The following is an 18,694-nucleotide window of genomic DNA, read 5'->3' as shown; positions in this document are numbered from 1 at the left end:
GCACATAAAAAGATGTAAAAAATTGTAAAACAATAGATATTTGAGTCTCTCATCCTGTTCAACAAATGGCATGAAATCATGATAGCTGTTAACTATAGAAAGGGTTTATTTCTTAATCTGTAGCAGCCAAGATAGAAAATACAGAGATTCAAACACTTGCTGGTAGCAGGTATCATCTTATGAGACAAGACTTCATTTTGAAGTCTTTATCAATGATCTGCTAAGGGTTCCTCATACTAACACAGACAAACACAGAAGAAGAAGGTCTTAAAAAAACAGATTCTAACCTGAAAATATTTAATATATGTAATCTCCTACAATAAAAAGTTAAAGACACTATAGAAAGTCACCTCTTTAATCACTCTCACTTTGCTGTATAAAAGCTTTCATTTTGAATGTGGATATTGTCAAATGTGATCATGTTTTCTCAAGTTTGACCCAGAAGAATTTAGGCAAATTTACTCTTTCAAAGAAAGGTTACATTTTGTAGGTATATTTATTAGGCTCTCAATCATATTATCTCTGGAATTGAAATACACACCTATAAATAGGTACCGATGACAATCTAGTTTTACAGAAAAGGACAAATGAAAGCAAATAAAGAATTAAAAAGTTCCAAATATACAAAACCTTGTTACGACAGTTTGTAATATTACTTTTACATCTCACTGACAAGAGGCTATACAATGCTTAATATAATATGCAATCCTTCAAAATGAATTTGTGAACCCTTGGGCTCAATGCTCTACCCACCCTCCTTAGGCTCCCAAAGTGCTAGGATTACAGTATGAGCCACCAAGCCCAGCTGATTTACCTTCCTTAATATTAATGCATAAGGTTCATTGCTTCCACAAACTTGAGAAGAGTCCAGATATATTTTATCATCATCATTTCTGAATACAGAGGCTAACTTATAATTAAAAAGGGATAAAATTTACAAAAAAAGAGTGGCATTACAATACCTTTGGCTAATGCTGACAAGATCATGGCTTTTATTTGGTTTCTACATAATAGATTCTGAATATGGTACATCAGTGCAAGCAGGAAAAAATAAAACAATATTCACTTTTAACTTGGATTCAATAAATTTTTTTTTTTAATTTTGATTCAAATGATTTTCAGTTGTCTTTTAATCTTGGAAAAACAGTATTGGCTCCAAAGTGTTTTAATGAAATTATAGCTTGCCTTATAATTCTGATAAAACGAAAATTTCATACTGATACACACTGTTAGATTCATATATATTGGATAGGTTATTGGTAAAAACCTATTTGTAAAAACAAGCCATTTTACGTAAAATGTGGTTTTTATTTCACTTGAGTTCACCAGTTATACCAGTCCTGCTCATACCTCTAACATTTGCATCAAATATAAGTAGACTGCCAATAAAGTACATTTTCTTATTTAAAATATTACATTAACCTTTGTTCATCTTTTGGAATTTTAAGACTTTTCCATGTATAGTAACAAAAATATATAAATGATCACCTACAAAGCCAAAAGTGAAACTCATAGTACCTTTAAAGAAATGTTCATTCATAACTCCTACACTTTCAATTGTGAAGGAACTTCAAATACCAGAAAGTCATTTAAAAAACAGAATCTAAGAGCAAGAGTGGTTCAGAACATGCTTTGTCCCGCTCACCATGCCACTTGCCTCTTTGCTGAGGGTACTTACTCATAGGTATAAATGCCATCAGAAGCTCAGAACATAAAAAGCATATGAGTAATAGTACTCAGACATACATAATGCATCTATCGCTCCAATGTACCATGAAAACTTAATGTTTCTTAGAACATATCAACATTTCCTCATTAATAGAAAAAAATCCCTTGGCACTCTTTAAAACCACTCAAAGAAGTGACACAGTAATAGTTATAGATATTTTTCCTTTACAGGAGTGATCCTATTAACTGAAACAGTTATATTTTTATTTCATTTCTTATATTCTTCTTCTGGGTTAATGTCTTTATCATTTAGCTCAACCTCTGGGAAAGAATATATACTACTAGAATAGATGCCTACTAAAAAAAAGAGTGGCCTACTAAGAGGGTATACCTAAAATACAATAGGAAAAACGGTCAATACCACACATGTGGGATGCCAATAGGATACCAACTTATGTCATATGTAAATTAAATAAAGTAACTCCAATTTACAAGGACATTAGTGACTTTAGTATCTGCAGGAATAGCCAGTTTAAACTATTCCATCTGTATTTGCTTTGGGATATTAAGTAGTAAGTGAAATACTAAAGTAATCCAAGGTATCACTGGGGTCAGAAAGAAATATCAAATTAAAGTTGCTATCTTTCTAAACGTTGTTTTGAAAACACATATATCAAATGTATTATGCATGATGTAAAATGACAACCAAGAGCACAATATTTTAACTTTTAGTAATGTAATACTCCTGAATTATAAAATAAAAATGGGAATGTCTAGATTTAGATAATATCAGTTAACATAAGAAAGAAAAAAGTACTCATTTCTCCCAAACTGAAACTTACTGTGCACTAATTTATAATTGCACGCATTTAGCCTCATATCAAAGTTGTTTTAAAGGAATATTCTACCATCATCTTCAAACAACACAAAATAATAAACTCCACAGTATTGGGTTTTCTTTAGTAATCTGTTTGCAACGTTAAAAAATTCAGCCACTGAGTTGCTATATCTTAAAATTTTTTGAATGAAATATTAATTAGAGAATTACTATGTTGTTCTTTTAATCGGCCTCAAAACTGATTACTGTGAAGTAAAATTGTAATATAATTGGCAATGGGTTAAACTATGTTAGGAAAGGTACCAGTTCAGACTTTGAGGACTCTTTTAGTGAGTACAAGCCAGGAGTCACATTCCTTAATCCTTTGTTGGCACAATTTATCCTTTCTACATTTATCAAGAGTGAAAGACACAAATGCCAGGCAAGTACCCAGACTCCAAATGCTGGGATTTGTTACTAAAGCAGCTGAAACTGTCATTGCCAGTTAACTACCATAGTAACCTTCCATAGCTGTGAAGTCACATAACTGAAACTGACTGTTAAAATCATGTGACCATATAAAATTTCACAGTAAATGGGAAGGGTGAAATGTTTATTTTTTAAAACAATTTAACTTTTTGGCAAAAATTACTGAAATGTATTATAGAAATTACGAATGAAAATGAAAAATTCAAAGAAAAGGAATTTTGAAATTGAAAGTTTTATATGTAAATCTTAAAGACATTTATGAGAACAATATAAATAATCATGTCTAGATTTCTAAGCCTAAAGTTTCTAAGCCTAAAATAAACTGAATCAACTCAATTACTTTTTTTAAACCATAAATAAGATGTCATGTTACAGAGGTGAGAAAAATTTTGACAACATCTTAAGTCTGGTGAAAACTCTTCAGAAAAGTTTCAAAGTCATAAGTCATTTTCAAATTAAGATGAGTTTGAGGATTGCCAAGGGCCATGCGTCTGTGTGAAGTGAGCAATGTACCAGATAATTTAACATTTAATTACTTCCAGGAAGTTCTGAACTTAAAAAGAACATTCAGGTCAAAACGAAGGGGGTAGTTACTAATCCCTAGTGAAAGACAAAGTTGAGATTGATATCTTTTTTCAGGTTTTCTAAAATTAATCAGCTTTACCCAGGTAAGCACAGGCATTATTGTACTTGGAGGTTAAGGTGCTAAGTTTCCTATTCATCATGGTATCTTATTGCAGTCTTAATTTTTTTTTTTTTGAAACAATGTTTTGCTCTCTTGTGGCACATCAGTTGTATGTGATTTTTTTTTTTTTTTTTTTTTTTTTTGAGACAAGGTTTCCCTCTATTGTGGCACATCTGTTGTGATCAGTGGCACGATCACAGCTCACTGCAGACTCAACCTCCCTGCATAAATGATACTTCCATCTCAGCCTCCTGAGTAGCTGGGACTACAGGCACACGTCAACATATCTGGTTAATTAAAAAAAAAAAAAAAAATTCACAGAGACAGGATCTCACTACATTGCCCGGGCAGTCTGAACTCCTGGATCTGGCAATCCTCCTGCCTCAGCCTCCCAAAGTGCTGGGATTATAAGTGTCAGCCACTGCATCCAGCCTCTTCTGCCCATCTTTAAACTGAGTTATTTGCTTTTCTACTATTGAGTTGTATGAGTTCTTTATACATTTTGGATAGTAACCCCTTATCAGGTATATGATTTGCAAGTAGTTTTTGCAATCTGTAGGTTGCTGTTTCATTGTACTGATTGTTTCCTTTGCTGTGCAGAAGCTTTTCAGTTTAATATAGTCCTATTTATTTTTGCTTTTGTGGCCTGAGCTTTTGCTGTAATATCCAAAACATCATCAGCAAGGCCAATGTCCCAGAATTTTCCCCCATGTTCTCTTCTAGGAGTTTCATACTTTCTAGCTTTATTTTAGGTCTTTCATCCAATTTGAGATGATTTTTGTGTATGGTATAAATAAGGGTCCCATTTCATTCTTTTGCATGTGAAAATGCAGTTTTCCCAGCACTACCTGTCAGACAGACTATCCTTTCCCCTTTGTGCCTTCATGTCAAAAATTAGTCGGCTGTATATGTTTGGATTTATTTCTGAGTCAAGACTTATTATAAAGCTACTGTCATCAAGACATTGTGGTATTGGCATGGAGACAAAAGGACTGAGAGAAAAGAATAGAGTTCAAAAATAAAGTCACATGTAAGTATGGAAAAATGAATTTTATATGAAGGTAAAAAGTTAAGTCAAGAGAGAAAGAAGAGTCATTTAAAACAAGTGGTGCTGGAACAACTGGATATCTACATGCCAAAAATATAAACTTCTAACCATTTCTCACACCATATACAAAAATTAACTTGAAATGGGTCCTACACTCAACTATAAATTTTAAAACGTTAAAACTTCTAAAAGTAAAATTAAGAAAAAAACTTTTTTTAAAAATTTCGTTGAACTTGGGTTCAACGAAGTTTTCTTAGATATACCATCAAAAGTATGATCCATAAAAGAAAAAAATAGGTAAATTAAACTTTATCAAAATAAAGATGTTTTTCAAAAGACACTGTTAAGAGAATGAAAAGACAAGACATAGACTGAGAGAAAAAGGATTTGTATCCAGAATATGTAAAGAACCAAGACTCAATTGTAAGAAACCAATCAACCCAGTTTTTAAAATAGGCAAATGATTTGGACACTTGACCAATGAAGATATACAAACGTCAAATAAGCACATGAAAACATGAAGGACATCATTATTCAGTGGGAAAGGGCAAATTAAAATAACAATAAGGTATAGAAGTATTAGAAAGACTAACAACTAACCAGGCCAAATAAGTGCTGACGAGGATGTGGAGGAACTGAAACTATCACAGACTGCTGTTGAGAATGTAAACTAGAACAAAAACTTTAGAAAGTAATTTGGTAGTTTCTTAAAAAATTTAACATGCAAATGTCATATGATCCATTCATTCCACTACTAGGCAGTTTCCCCAGAGAATGAAAGCATTTGTCCAGATGAAGCTTGTACAGTAATGTTTATAGCAACTTCATTTAGAATAGCCCCAAACTGGAAATCATCCAAAAGTCTATCAACAGCTGAACAGATAAACTGCAGTATATTCATTAAATAGAACTCCACTCAGCAATAAAAAGAATGACCTATTGATACACATTACAATATGGATTAATCTTAAAATAATTATACTTAGTGAAAAAAAGTGCTTACTGCATGATTCCATTTTTTAAGAGTTCTGAGAAATGCTCATAGTGACAGAAAGCAGTTTAGTGGTTGGCTGTGACAGGTTAGTAAAAGGTAGAAAAAGGAATTACAAAGAGGCATGAAAAAACTTGGGTGCTATAGTTTTGTTCAAAACATGTATCTGCCACAATGAGCTTGATAGCCTCCATTACTTGTTTTTGTTTGTTGTTGTTGTTTTTTTTTTTTTTTGACAGAGTCTCATTCTTTCACTGAGGCTGGAATGCAGTGACATGATCTTGGCTCACTGCAACCTTTACCTTCCGGGTTCCAGCAATTCTCCTCCCTCAGCCTCCCAAGTAGCTGGGATTACAAGCATGTACCACCACACTTGGCTAATTTTATTTTCAGTAGAGATGAGGTTTCACTATGTTGGCCAGGCTGGTCCCGAATGCCTGAACTCATGATCCAACCCCACTGGCCTCCCAAAGTGCTAGGATTACAGGAGTGAGCCAGTGTTCCCAGCCGCCTCCATTACTTTTCTGATGAGACTTGTGACATTAATAAATGTGTGATATTACATAATGAGTTATATCATTATTTGAAATATCTGCATGACTTGGTGATCTGATATTTTCCGAATGACTGAAGCATAATACTATAAAATCATGCACGGGTAAAAGATGCATTCAAACTGCAAGATCAACGAATGAACTTAATGTAACTGAATATGAAAAGTTCACCAGTAAGGTTTGAGATTGCACATTGCAAACAGCCTTTAGGAGAATTTAGCAAAATCTACTATGGTGGATAGAATTTGAATATGGCCTTCCAAAGATGTCCTACTCTAATACCTGGATCCCTATGAGTGTAAGTACTACTCGTAATATGTTCTATCATGTACAGTTGACCTTAAAATAAGATTACCCAGGTGTGCCTGATCTAATCATATAAGCCCTTTTAAAAGTAGAGAGTATTCTTTACCTAGTAACATAAGAGAAAGTTAGAAAAATTCAAAACACTTGAAGGATTTAGCAGGCCCATGCTGGCTTTGAAGATAGAAAGACCATGTGAAAAGGAATGTAGGCAACCTCAAGGAGCTAAGAGATGCCCCTGGCAGACAGCAGGCAAAGAAATGGGAACTTTAGAGGTACGCTGCAAGGACACGATTCTGCCAGCAACTGAATGAGTCTGGTAGCAGATTCTTCCCCAGAGTCTCCAGATAACAGCTCAGCCTGACATCCTGATTTTGGCTTTGTAAGACCCTGAGCAGAGAACACAGTCAAGGCTGTCAGGACTTCTAACCTACAGACCCTGTCAGGTAAAAAAATGGGTGTCACTTTAAGCCCTCAGATTGTGATAATTACTTATGGAGAAATCAAAAGCTAATACATTTACGTAAATCAAAATACAGAAACTCGGATCCAACAATCTCACTACTGAATTTTTACCTATAGATACACTTCCAAATGATTCTTACAGTTAGTCCAAGGATATTCATTGAACACTTTGTAAAAACAAATAATAAAAATGACCAAAGTATCCACAAATAAAGTTGTGGTTGAATAAATTATGTAAATCCACAAAATGGAATATTCTGTAGCCATTACCAGAAAAAGGTAGAATTGTATAGATAACTGTAAAACAGTAAAACCATCACACATTATAGTAATAAGAAAAAAAAAAAGCAAGATCTGAAATACTGTTGGAGTATAATTTGTTTCATAATTAAATTTAAAGCATCTGCATTAAACATTTTTCTGGAAAAAAAATTTTAAAACTGTAAGCAGCAATTAGCTTTGAGAGAGACTGAGTGGAAGGTTTCATTTTCAATTTTCTACCTTTCATTATATTTTCAATTTTCTAATGAAGTTTATTATTCTTATTCATTTAAAAAATATAAACAGAGGTTACTAGTCAGAGTCTAGATAAACACTTGCTTGGCTCCTGTACAAAACTACCTTCTTTTGTTTTATTTAATTTGGACTTGCCATCTGGAATTTGCATCTATGGTCCTTTAACAATTACAGTAAGACCAAAATCACCTTTCCTCAAGTCCGTCCCACCTCCCAAATCTAAGTTTTTCAGTGGCATTCCTTATTATTCAGGGGCTTCATTTGCACCCATGTAAATGTTAGTATGTATTTATAATATTTACACATTTAAACCATTAAAACATACAATGTACCTAACATAGACAATGCCATCCTGATGAGGATAAAGATGATAATGAGCTAGGTATTCTGCAGTTACATGGTAATATTGAGAAATATTTCAATAGCAAGCAAAGTAGTATAACAAAACAGGACCAATAATTACAAATCATGAAAAATTAATTTCTGTAAGCAGAAATTAATGAGCTATCTACAATATGTTTACATATTTTAATTAAAATTAGAAAGGTTTTTCATATTTATTTAAATTTCTCCTAAAATGAGTAAATAATTTTAAAAAGTAAAGCAAATTCCTTTCACTTATTAAATACTCTATTTGTAAAGCTTATGAGATCAAATTTTACTTCTGATTGTATTTTCTACAACAGGACGTTGGACAATGAAAAAAACTTTAAAACATACTATTAATATAGCACTTCAAAGTTTTCTTTGTCAAAAGTTGTTAACATAAAGGTGTTGAAAGTCACCAGAAATAAATACCAAGACATATTCATAGACTGATCACTTTTTTGTTTGTCCACATATGAAAGAAGTTCATAATTCAAAAGTGAGTCAAAGCATTGTGAGATTATTACATATGACCATCAAAAAAGAGGTTGTGCAGGGTGCTGTGGCTCATGTCTGTAATCCCAGCACTTTGGGAGGCCAAGGCAGGAGAATCACATGACCCCAGAATTCAAGACCAGCCTGAGCAACATAGTGAGACTCCATTTCTACAAAAAAATTATTAAAAATTAATTCAAACATTTAGAAGAGAGGTTGTGTGGAGATGTACTTGGAAAATGATATACAATGAACTAAATATAAGATAGTACTGTCACTATGATAAAGTCTAAGTACACTATCTTTTTCTAGTGTTTTGCACATGAAGATTATATATAACTGAATTCCATATGTAACTATATTCTAATAATAAATCTGTCTTTTTAAAAAAGCAGTTGACATTTTCTAGAAAACAGCAAAGTGTTACAGCCTATAAAAATACTGACTATAGGTACAGACTCTTTTGTTATCTGGAAATGTTAGACAAAATCCTTGGAAACTTTACAAGGAGAAATCAAAGAGACTGAACATATAAAAACAATAAAACACGACATTAAAATGTCAGCATGCAAAATTATCAGATCACATTACCTGAAACCAGTTCCATAATGATGTAGACAGGCTGTCTTTGTGTGCAAACTCCTATAAGTTTGACAATATTGGGATGATCATATTGCTTGAGAATTCTAGATGAGATGAAAATATAAGAATAGTTATTATTTGAATAATAAAGCATTAATTTGTGATCACACATAGTGTTTACAACTAGAATACTCTTGAATCATAATTCAATTTTTAAAATTTTGGTATGACCCCAAATTATGATAAATTAGATGTATACAAATGAGTAAAGTCTTCCCTCAGTATCTGTAGGAGATTGGTTCCAGGACCCCCGTGGATACTGAAATTTATGCATGTTCAAGTCTCTTACACAAAATGGTGCAGTATTTGCATATAACCTACATGCATCCTCTCACGTATTTTAAACCATCTCCAGATTATTTGTAAGACCTAATATAACGTAAATGTTATATAAATAGTTGTTATACCGTGTGGTTTATGGAATAGTAAGAAAAAAATTCTGTACATGCTCAGTACAGAGGCAATCATCAACTTTTTTCCCCCTAATATTTTTGTTCTGTGGCTCATCAAATCCCCAGACACAGAACCCATGGACACAGAGGCCCAACCATACTGGTACATATTGGCAACATAATATGGATGCAAATGAGTCAATTATCCTTAATTAAATATTCTTTTAAAAATTATTATCTACTCTGAATGATTAACAACCATGTTAAATAGAAATGAACTAGTTAATCTAAAACATGTACAACTCCCTTCAAATTATAATATCTGGTTTTAGCCACTACCACAAAAGTATAGCTGAAAAGTATTAGTGGGCCAAAAATTGTGAGCTGCTGGGGCAGCATACATATATTTATTTTTAACACACATACTTGATTTTAAAATACAGAAAATAAGAAATCATTTTATACTGGTAAATGCTACATTTCATTGGATTTTGTAATAAATACTTTCTTGATCAGGATCAATTTCAAAATGGTAGAAACAAAAGTTCTGAGAAAGTTGGCAAATGGATAATTGAATAATAGAGTTTCAACAGAGACTTCAGCTAAAGCAGAGTTGCCTTTGTTTGGATAAGGGCAAAATTTCATCAGTGGGCTATGAAAGTAGGATAGACTTGAAACCATGTCCCTAAAGAGTTAAGAAAAAAATCGCAACACAGTAATGACTAACAAAAATCCTTGAGTTTGCAGGATAGCACATAAAAAAAGAAACAACTTGCTCTATCACTGAAACTCCCGTTGTTTATAAAAGAACTGCTGAAATTGGTTAGAAGAAATAGGGCTAACTGGCATCTATGCAGGAACAAGCTTGCTAACATCACGGCCTGAATTTCCAGTACATAGTTTAGACTAACTCCCCCTGGATTTGCACATATGAACCATGAGATTGCATGAAGAGATAACCATGTGTGGCCAAGGACTTTCCAGGCCTCTCATTTCCCCTTCCACTAATCACTTAGTAATTTCAGAATCTACCCCCTCAACCTTTTCTAATAAAAATATTGCTCTGAAATCAGTAACAGTTGATGTTTAACAGTAAGTTTTTCTTTTCTCAAAGACCTGGTGTCACGGTATTGGCTTCTAGCACATTGGGCAGTGAGCCCCTTCTACTTGATAATGCACTCACCTATAGAACTCCAAACATGAGCTAAAAATAAACTAAATTCCCTCAGATGCCTGTCTGTCCCAATTATTTCTATTACCAAATCTTATTCTTTATTATCTTATCGACATAGTTATAAATTCACTCATATTTGAAAACTGCTGTATCCTTTCCTAAGAGGACGAAAAAGGTAACTTCGGAGAAAGACAAAAAATTTATGCATGTATTGTACATGTACAACTAAAGCAAGGAGAGCTATAAAAATGTTTTAGACAATATAAAAAGATAGAAATGAAAAGACAGACTGGGAAGAATTCTAAAGGAAATATTCTGCCAATAACTTTGGCCTTGCAACTTCTACTAGAAATTTAAAAGAAAGGTTTTATGATGTTTGACTTTAATTTCACAGGTTAGAAACTGTCTAAGAAATTTGCACAATACAGCATGAACTCAGATAATATTAAATATCTAAATATATGCTTCTAGTGTATACTAGAGGACACTTGGAAGTTTGCATGAATGTAAGTTTCATTTTTAACATAAAACTATAATTTCACCTTAAAAGAAGAAATTAAACTCTGCAATAAAAAAAGTTAGAAAGCAAGAAATTTAAATATTTTTGAAAACATGTGAGGCACAGTATTTTACCTTAATACTTATGAACAACTGTAAAATAACGAGGCTGTGAATTTCAGTTGTGTTCACATGCCTTTTAATTCATCACAATTTCTTTTCTGACTTGCCAACAAGTCATGAAAAAGGTTTACTGCTTTACTCTGCAGATAACATTTCATAAATGCATCCAACTACTTTAGCCATTGCCATTATTCATTTTTAGATGATGACTTAGTATATATATATTAGTATATATATATGACTCTATGCCATGTTACTTATGAATAGTTCTCTTGTTGCCATGGCAATATTCTCCCATTGCACTTTCCTTTTAATACACAAAAACATATGGATCCATGTATCCTCTTCCTTCCCCATCCATCGATCCATCCATCCATCCATCTGTCCATCAGTTCATCCATTTCCCACCCACATGTCCATCCAGGTTACTCTTTCCAAAGTGGCTTCTGGAAAGATGCATTTGTTTTGTGTTTTGTTATATATACTCAATTTTACCACTAACAGAGAGTTTTAAGTATGTGCAACATAGGTAACAGGTATTATTTTCTAGTATTTAGCTAATAATAGAAAAAAAAAGAGAATTAATCATCTTAGAAGATTAGAAACAAAAAAATATGCAAACTTTAGAAGAAATGCCAGATACTAAGCTGAAGAAATCTGAGGTTCTCAGAAATGAAACCTAACGGTTGAGAAAACAGAACCAAGCAGTACTATCCAAGGAGGGTAGGACAGATTTAATTATCTACTTAAACGTATATGTAAGCTGTACAGTTCATGTACATAATATAGTAATTTTTTATAATAAGCACAGTATTGCATATATACATATATGTATATGTATGTGTGATGAAAGCGAAATAATGTAACATTTTAAGAACTTGAATAATACTGCTTTTTAACACTTGGTTGGACTACGATTGCTGAATTGATCTGCAGACTATTACAAAAGGATAGACTTTTGGATTCCACATTGTAAAAGTGCTTACCCCGACTATTTCAGTAAATCACAATTTAAGATGCCTTCAAACTTACATTTTAATAAATCATTTACATAACAAATACATATTTTGATTAATTTAAATAACTCACTTGGCTTCTTGTAAAAATTTTATTTTCAATTCCTGAGGAAGATCTTCTTTACATGTTTTAACAGCAACAGAAGTTTTATCCTTTAATGTGCCCTTATATACTTCACCAAAATTTCCCTGAAAATAGAAATATATTCATTGTCTGGGGTAAATGACAGCATGTAAATCTTTACCAAATACAAGCAAAGGTACCAAGGAGGAGGAAGGTGCTTACCTACATGTCAGTATCACCTGAGATTAACTAATTTCTATCAGACATAAGAACTTCTAACTTTACTCTATGGCTAGGACATATTTTGGTATAAAATGCCTGATTTGGCTGGGCACAGTGGCTCACTCCTGTAATCCCAGCACTTTGGGAGGCCGAGGTGGTCAGATCACAAGGTCAGGAGATCGAGACCATCCTTGCTAACACAGTGAAACCCCATCTCTACAAAAAAAATACAAAAAAATTAGCTGAGTGTGGTGGCGGGTGCCTGTAGTCCAAGCTACTTGGGAGGCTGAGGCAGGAGAATGGCATGAACCCGGGAGGCAGGGCTTGCAGTGAGCGGAGACTGCGCCACTGCACCACAGCCTGTGCAACACAGTGAGACTCTGTCTCCAAAAAAAAAAAAAGCTTTATTTACCGTGCATTTATTTTAGAAGAGAAGAAATTTTGAAATCTATTTTTAAAAATTAAATTCAAAACATTACAGAGAAGAAAAACAAGGCTAACACACTAGCACAACAGCTATTCTTGAATATTCTCTTAGGTTTTTTACACTGCATATGTATTTTTTACATAGCTATAATCATACAATGCAAACTTTTTTTTTTTTTTTTTTTTTTTTTTGAGACAGAGGCTTAGTCTGTCACCAGGCTGGAGTGCAGCGGCACAGTCTCAGCTCACTGCAACCTCCGCCTCCCAGGTTCAAGCGATTCTCCTGCCTCAGCCGCCCGAGTAGCTGGGACTACAGGCGCGCACCACTATGTCCAGCTAATTTTTGTATTTTTAGTAGAGACAAGGTTTCAGCATATTGGCCAGCATGGTCTCGATGTCTTGACCTCGTGATCTGCCCGCCTTGGCCTCCCAAACTGCTGGGATTACAGGCATGAGCCACCGCGCCCGGCATATGCAAATATTTTATAATAAACTTTAATGCTATTGTTGAGCAAGAAGTAACTAAACTAGAAGTCTGCTATACTTACTGAGTTTTTAGAGCACTAAGATGAATGTAACTCTTAATGTTTAAAGTTCACAAAATTTATACCTTGAACTATTGCTTATTAATAAATTATTAAAATACTTTAAAATATTTTTAACAAGTCATATTCAATTTTTACTATTTAATAGTCAACTCAAATATTTATAAAACAATGGTAAATCATGTTTTCATAAAAATAAACATTAAACAGTAAACATTCATGATAAATTTAAAAAAGCAAAATTTGAGCTTCGCATCTCTGTTATTCTCAAGAGATTGTCTTTTACCCACAATTGTCAGATTATTTATTACATCAGAGGTAGAGAGAAGATATTATTAATTTACATAGTTACTGCTGGGCCTCCACTTACCTAAAGCACTTACAATTCAGCTTGTCTAAAACTTACTGTTCTATTAATCAAAAGATTTTTCCTGGCTATATTACTTTTTTCAGTTACTAGAACCATCATTTGCCTTGTAAGCATTCAGACCCTACCTCCATAATACTTTTTGTCTTATCCCTTGCATCTCAGAAAGGTTACACTGATTCACGATCTCAATTCTGTTACCTAAGCTGATCTCATCTTCAGTCCCTCACCTCTCCAAACCACCTAGAACAGCACTGCCAGATTAATCTTTCCAGAGAAAACTTTGATTATACTACTGCTTTGCTCAATATCCATCCTTCAATTACTATCACTTTCTTGGCCTCTATATAGCTCCATATTATAACCCCCAACTGTTATATGTATTCTGAACTCAAATACATAGTGATCCCTAAATACGTGTCATGCCTTTTCTACATTTTTCCCTCTGTGGAAAACTCCCACCTCCAATCAGAAGCTGATACCTCATCTTTAAGTCCATTTCTTATGCCCCTCGTTCATGAAGACTTTCTTGATTTTCCCAAAATTATGCCTCCTGTCCCTGAATACACATCTCCCCATTGCCCTTTGTGTCTTTCTAATGGTTTCTGCCCTATTTTAAGAGGTACTGGCATGTACTAGGCATTTGAAAAATTTAAACATTAATTTAGCAACCATTATCCAGAGAACGTCAACTCTATCAATGGTGGTCAGAGGGACAATCTTCAGACACTGAGAAACGACTATGCTTTCCCAGACCACCTCTTCTCTATCCAAAGAGGTGAGGAGGAAGCTCAAGACACTCATCACTCTGTATCACTGAATCATTCATCGCAAACCTTTGCTTTAAATGGGAGGTGGGGGGCTGAATATGAGATCAGCTTAGGTGACAGAATTGAGATCCTGAATCAGGTTAACCTTTCTAAGATGCAAAGGGTGAGACGAAAAGTCATGAAGCATGACTTCATCTCTGCTGCTGCCCTTCAGTCCCTGAGGACAAATCTTATGCCCCTTGACTGTGTTTACATCAGTCAATGTAAGATGACCGTGGTCCTAGGTTAATCTTCATCTCTCCCTCTCCAGCCCCCTCAGATTCAGCATATTTCTATTTGATCCTCCTTTCTCATCTATCCCCAACTTGCATAGTGCCTTCTGGAATTCATGGTCCATCATCCTCAAAATTATATTTTCAATGTATTCTTTGATCATTTCCTTTAACTTCCTGTTCTAACAAAATAATGGCTCTTATTAGAGAAGATACAAATGGTGGATGAACTTCCTTTTGCTATCTAAACTTAAGTGATTACTTATTTTCCCCACATATAATCCTACCATTGCCCTGCAGATAGAACACAGTGTTCTATTACCTACTTATTACTGGTTTTAAACCATTATGTCTCCCACATTCCTGAAACTCTCAGCTTTGAAAATTTGTCACTCAATTATATTACCCACTATTCCTCACTCCAGCTGTCATTTACTGAATTTGAAAACATTTTGTTTACTGACAATTTGAGCCCTTGGGTAACTGTCAGTCTACCCAGTGTCCTAATACTTTGTAATTTCAATAGACATTTAAAGGTCCTTCCAAGAATTCAAACTTTCAGTTTCTTGATCATCTCTCCTCCAATTATCTTGCACTCCAATCTATTTTCTAGGGTCATATCTTAAACTGTGCCATACCTATAATGCAAATGCTCTATAACATCTATCTCATTTGTCTCATCTTCTGGTTGGCTTCTATCTTTCTAGCTTACTTCCTCTTCTTTTTGGAATACTTATCCAGACTTCAAAACTCCTTTGACTTCATAGGAACTGACAGTCTTTAGGTTCTATCACTTTTTACGTCATTCTCTTATTATATTCTCCTCCTCCTGTATTCCACCTTAAATTCCATGGTCAATAATTACAACTGCCTTCCCATACACTCTCAATTTATTTGCTCTTCTGTTAATCTGTAAAACTCCCTTGGCAAATCTACAAGTCTGATTAAATCCAAAACTCTTCCTACTCTGCACCTATAAAGCTAATATGGCTGGAGAAAAACCATGATCATGCTGACTGATTTAACTTTAAATTCATGAACACAAACCCTTAGGGGGCCCTTAACGTACTTAATAATCATATCATATTTTTTTAGATCACTCACACTCCCCGTTTTCTGGATGACTGCTTCTCTTCTATTCTCTTCTCAAATCTCCCATCCTCATTCTTTGCTGATGCTTTTGCTTCCTACTTCATTTCAAGAATCGAAGCAATGTAAAGAGAACTTTGGGCTCTTGTTGCTCTACTGACCCACCTACCAATCTTCCTCGCTGTTATAAAAAGTGAGCTACTGTGTTTCTATTAAAGTCAATCCTTCATTGTGAACTAAATTGCATCCCCTCTTACCTACTCAAGGATGACGCTGTAGCAATTTCTCTCTCTCTCTCTTAAATGATGAATTTTCACTAGATCATTCCCAACTGCAAACTAGTATGCTATTATTTTTCTCAAGTTAAACAATAACAATTACAAAACACAAATCATTCTCTTGAAACTACCACCCCACATCTCTGATTTCTTTCGCAGCAAAACTTTAAGGAATTACATCTTCGCTACCTCTAATCCTCTCCTCCCGTTCTTCTCAAATCCATTCCAAATTGGCTTTCACCTAAAGCATCCCAAGGAAACTGCTCAGCCAAGTCACCAGTGATCTTCTCATTGCTAAATCCCATCTTGTTTGGCTTTTCAGCATCATCTGACACAACTGATCACTCTCTTCCTTGGTATATACTTTCTCCTGTTGTCTTCCAAGGCATCATATCTCCTGGTTTTCTGCCTTCCTACTTGGCTGCTTTTTTAAACCTCCTTTGGGTATTGCTTCTCTTATTTTCACCTCTTAATGTCCCAGTGAGCAAGGCTCAATCCTTGATCTTCTTCTCTTCTTCATCTAGACTCACTCCATTGTTGAATTCATCTAATTGTATTAAGTACCAGCTATATACTAACAACTACCAGATTTGTACTTTTGACTCAGACCTCTTTTCTCTAACTCCAGACTTGATACCCAATAGTTTCCATCATCCCCACTTGGAAGTCTAATAGAAAAACTCAATACATCCCAAACTGAACACCTCTTCTCGTTCCCTGAAATCTTTTACACTTAGGACTGAAATCTTTCTCTAATACCCCACATACAGAGTCCATCAGGATATTCAATTCATTCAATTTCAAAAATACATCCAGAACTCACTACTTCACACCACCTCAATTGCTATCATCTTAATCTAGCATCATCTTTTAGTCAGGTAAGTTCAACTGCCTCCTAACCTTTCCAAGTTGTCAGCCTATTTTCACAACTCCCAGAATAACTTTTTAAAAAAGATCATGCCATTACTCCTCTCAAAATTGCCCACCAGCTCACCATTTCATTCATAATCAAAGCCAAAGTAATTACAATGACTTACAAGGTCAATGTAATTTATACCCTCATCACCTTACAGACGTCCTCTCCTGTCACATTCACCTTGCTTACTGTTACAACCAAAATGCCTCCCTTGTTCTTCAAACAAAGTTTGCATTGGCTGTTTACTCTGCATAGATCCTTCTCCCCTCAGATGTCCATGTGGCTAAATTTCCCACCTCCTTCAAGCCTTTATTCAAAAGTAAACGTAAGATAATAAGGTTTATCTGATTTCCTACTAAAAACAGCAACTACAACTAGTAATGCTTCCAATCCCTCTATATTTTTCACAGGACTTAGCACCCTCTAACATTACAAAATTTACCTATTTATTATGCTTATTGTTTATCTTCTCCTCCTAGAGAGATTATTAAACTCCATAAGAGAAAGGATTTCTGGCTACTTGTTCATTGATACTGTAAAATGTGCCCAGAAAAGTGCCTTGCACATAGTAGGAATTCAAAAAACACTGGATGACTGAATATTTATTGAATACCAACTATTGACTATAGCTGCACCTGATACTGCATATCAAGTACAGTCTACTAAAAATACAGTGCTGAATACAAAAAATCCTCAGCATTCCTGCCATTATCTTATATTACAACTTAACTCCAAAGTCTCTAACGACAGGAACCATGGCTAATTGTCTTAATTAGCCATGCACTCTTAAGCAGTATACTGTAAATGATTATTTAAAATAGGCAGTGAAAAATATTAAATAACCATTTTCTTGTACTTAAAAATACTGGATGAAATTAAGCTACACATTGCCTCAAAGTCACAGTCTTTTATTTAAAATAAATTCATTGAGACTGACATATTACTTGTTGTTGAGAAAAGAATTATTCTTTGAAATAGTCTGAGGAGACAAATTCCTCCTAATACTTTATAGCATAAACTAAACACAAAAATAGAAATATTTCTCTTTAACTAAAAATATTTTTTCCATAGTACTAAAAAGTCTGTCCTTCTCAACATATTCTGCCTTTATTTCAGTAAATGCTTTAGTTTTACAATTTATTATTTAACTGTATCATGGAAATTAGTCTTTGTAATATTTTTTGTTCTAGTCACTGCTACTGAGTTACTTAGAGCAAGGGAAAGAAGAAATATTTCCTTAAGGATGAGGAAAGAAATCCAGAGGAAATAACGTATGAGTCACTGATTTTAGCTTGAAGTTCTTTAGAATTCACTTACTAAATATGCCAATAAAAATCTGCTTTCCAATAACAATCTGATGCTTCCATTTGGGAAAGGTATTTTAAAATAATAAATGATAAGAATCCTGCAAACTATATTATTTCAACAGACATTTACTTTCTCAGAACTTTTTTAAAAATAGGGGAAAACAGTCAATTCATCAAGTTTACATTTGAATTAAAA

General features: G+C 34.1%; 1 protein-coding gene across 15 annotated transcripts in view; it reads right to left on the bottom strand.

Moving 5' to 3' along the window:
• The window catches only part of FER (FER tyrosine kinase), a 439,449-nt gene that overhangs the window by 138,401 nt on the left and 282,354 nt on the right, over positions 1-18,694 (bottom strand). For 13 of the 15 annotated variants that reach the window (XR_012413997.1, XM_015451752.3, XM_073994008.1 and 10 more), the window contains 2 exons: positions 12,316-12,431; positions 8,989-9,083 (listed from right to left, as the gene is read on the bottom strand). Coding sequence is in view for 14 of the 15 variants with exons in the window: in XM_015451752.3 (XP_015307238.1) it covers positions 8,989-9,083; positions 12,316-12,431 (211 nt within the window). In the remaining variant the exon portion in view is untranslated. Of the gene's footprint in view, positions 1-7,539; positions 8,568-8,988; positions 9,084-12,315; positions 12,432-18,694 lie in introns of those variants that run through there. The other 2 variants (XM_065545844.2, XM_073994011.1) reach the window with 1 other exon arrangement.

This window comes from Macaca fascicularis, chromosome 6, assembly GCF_037993035.2.
Source record: "Macaca fascicularis isolate 582-1 chromosome 6, T2T-MFA8v1.1".
Classification (NCBI taxonomy): domain Eukaryota; kingdom Metazoa; phylum Chordata; class Mammalia; order Primates; family Cercopithecidae; genus Macaca; species Macaca fascicularis.
This window is presented reverse-complemented; position numbering and strand designations above follow the sequence as displayed.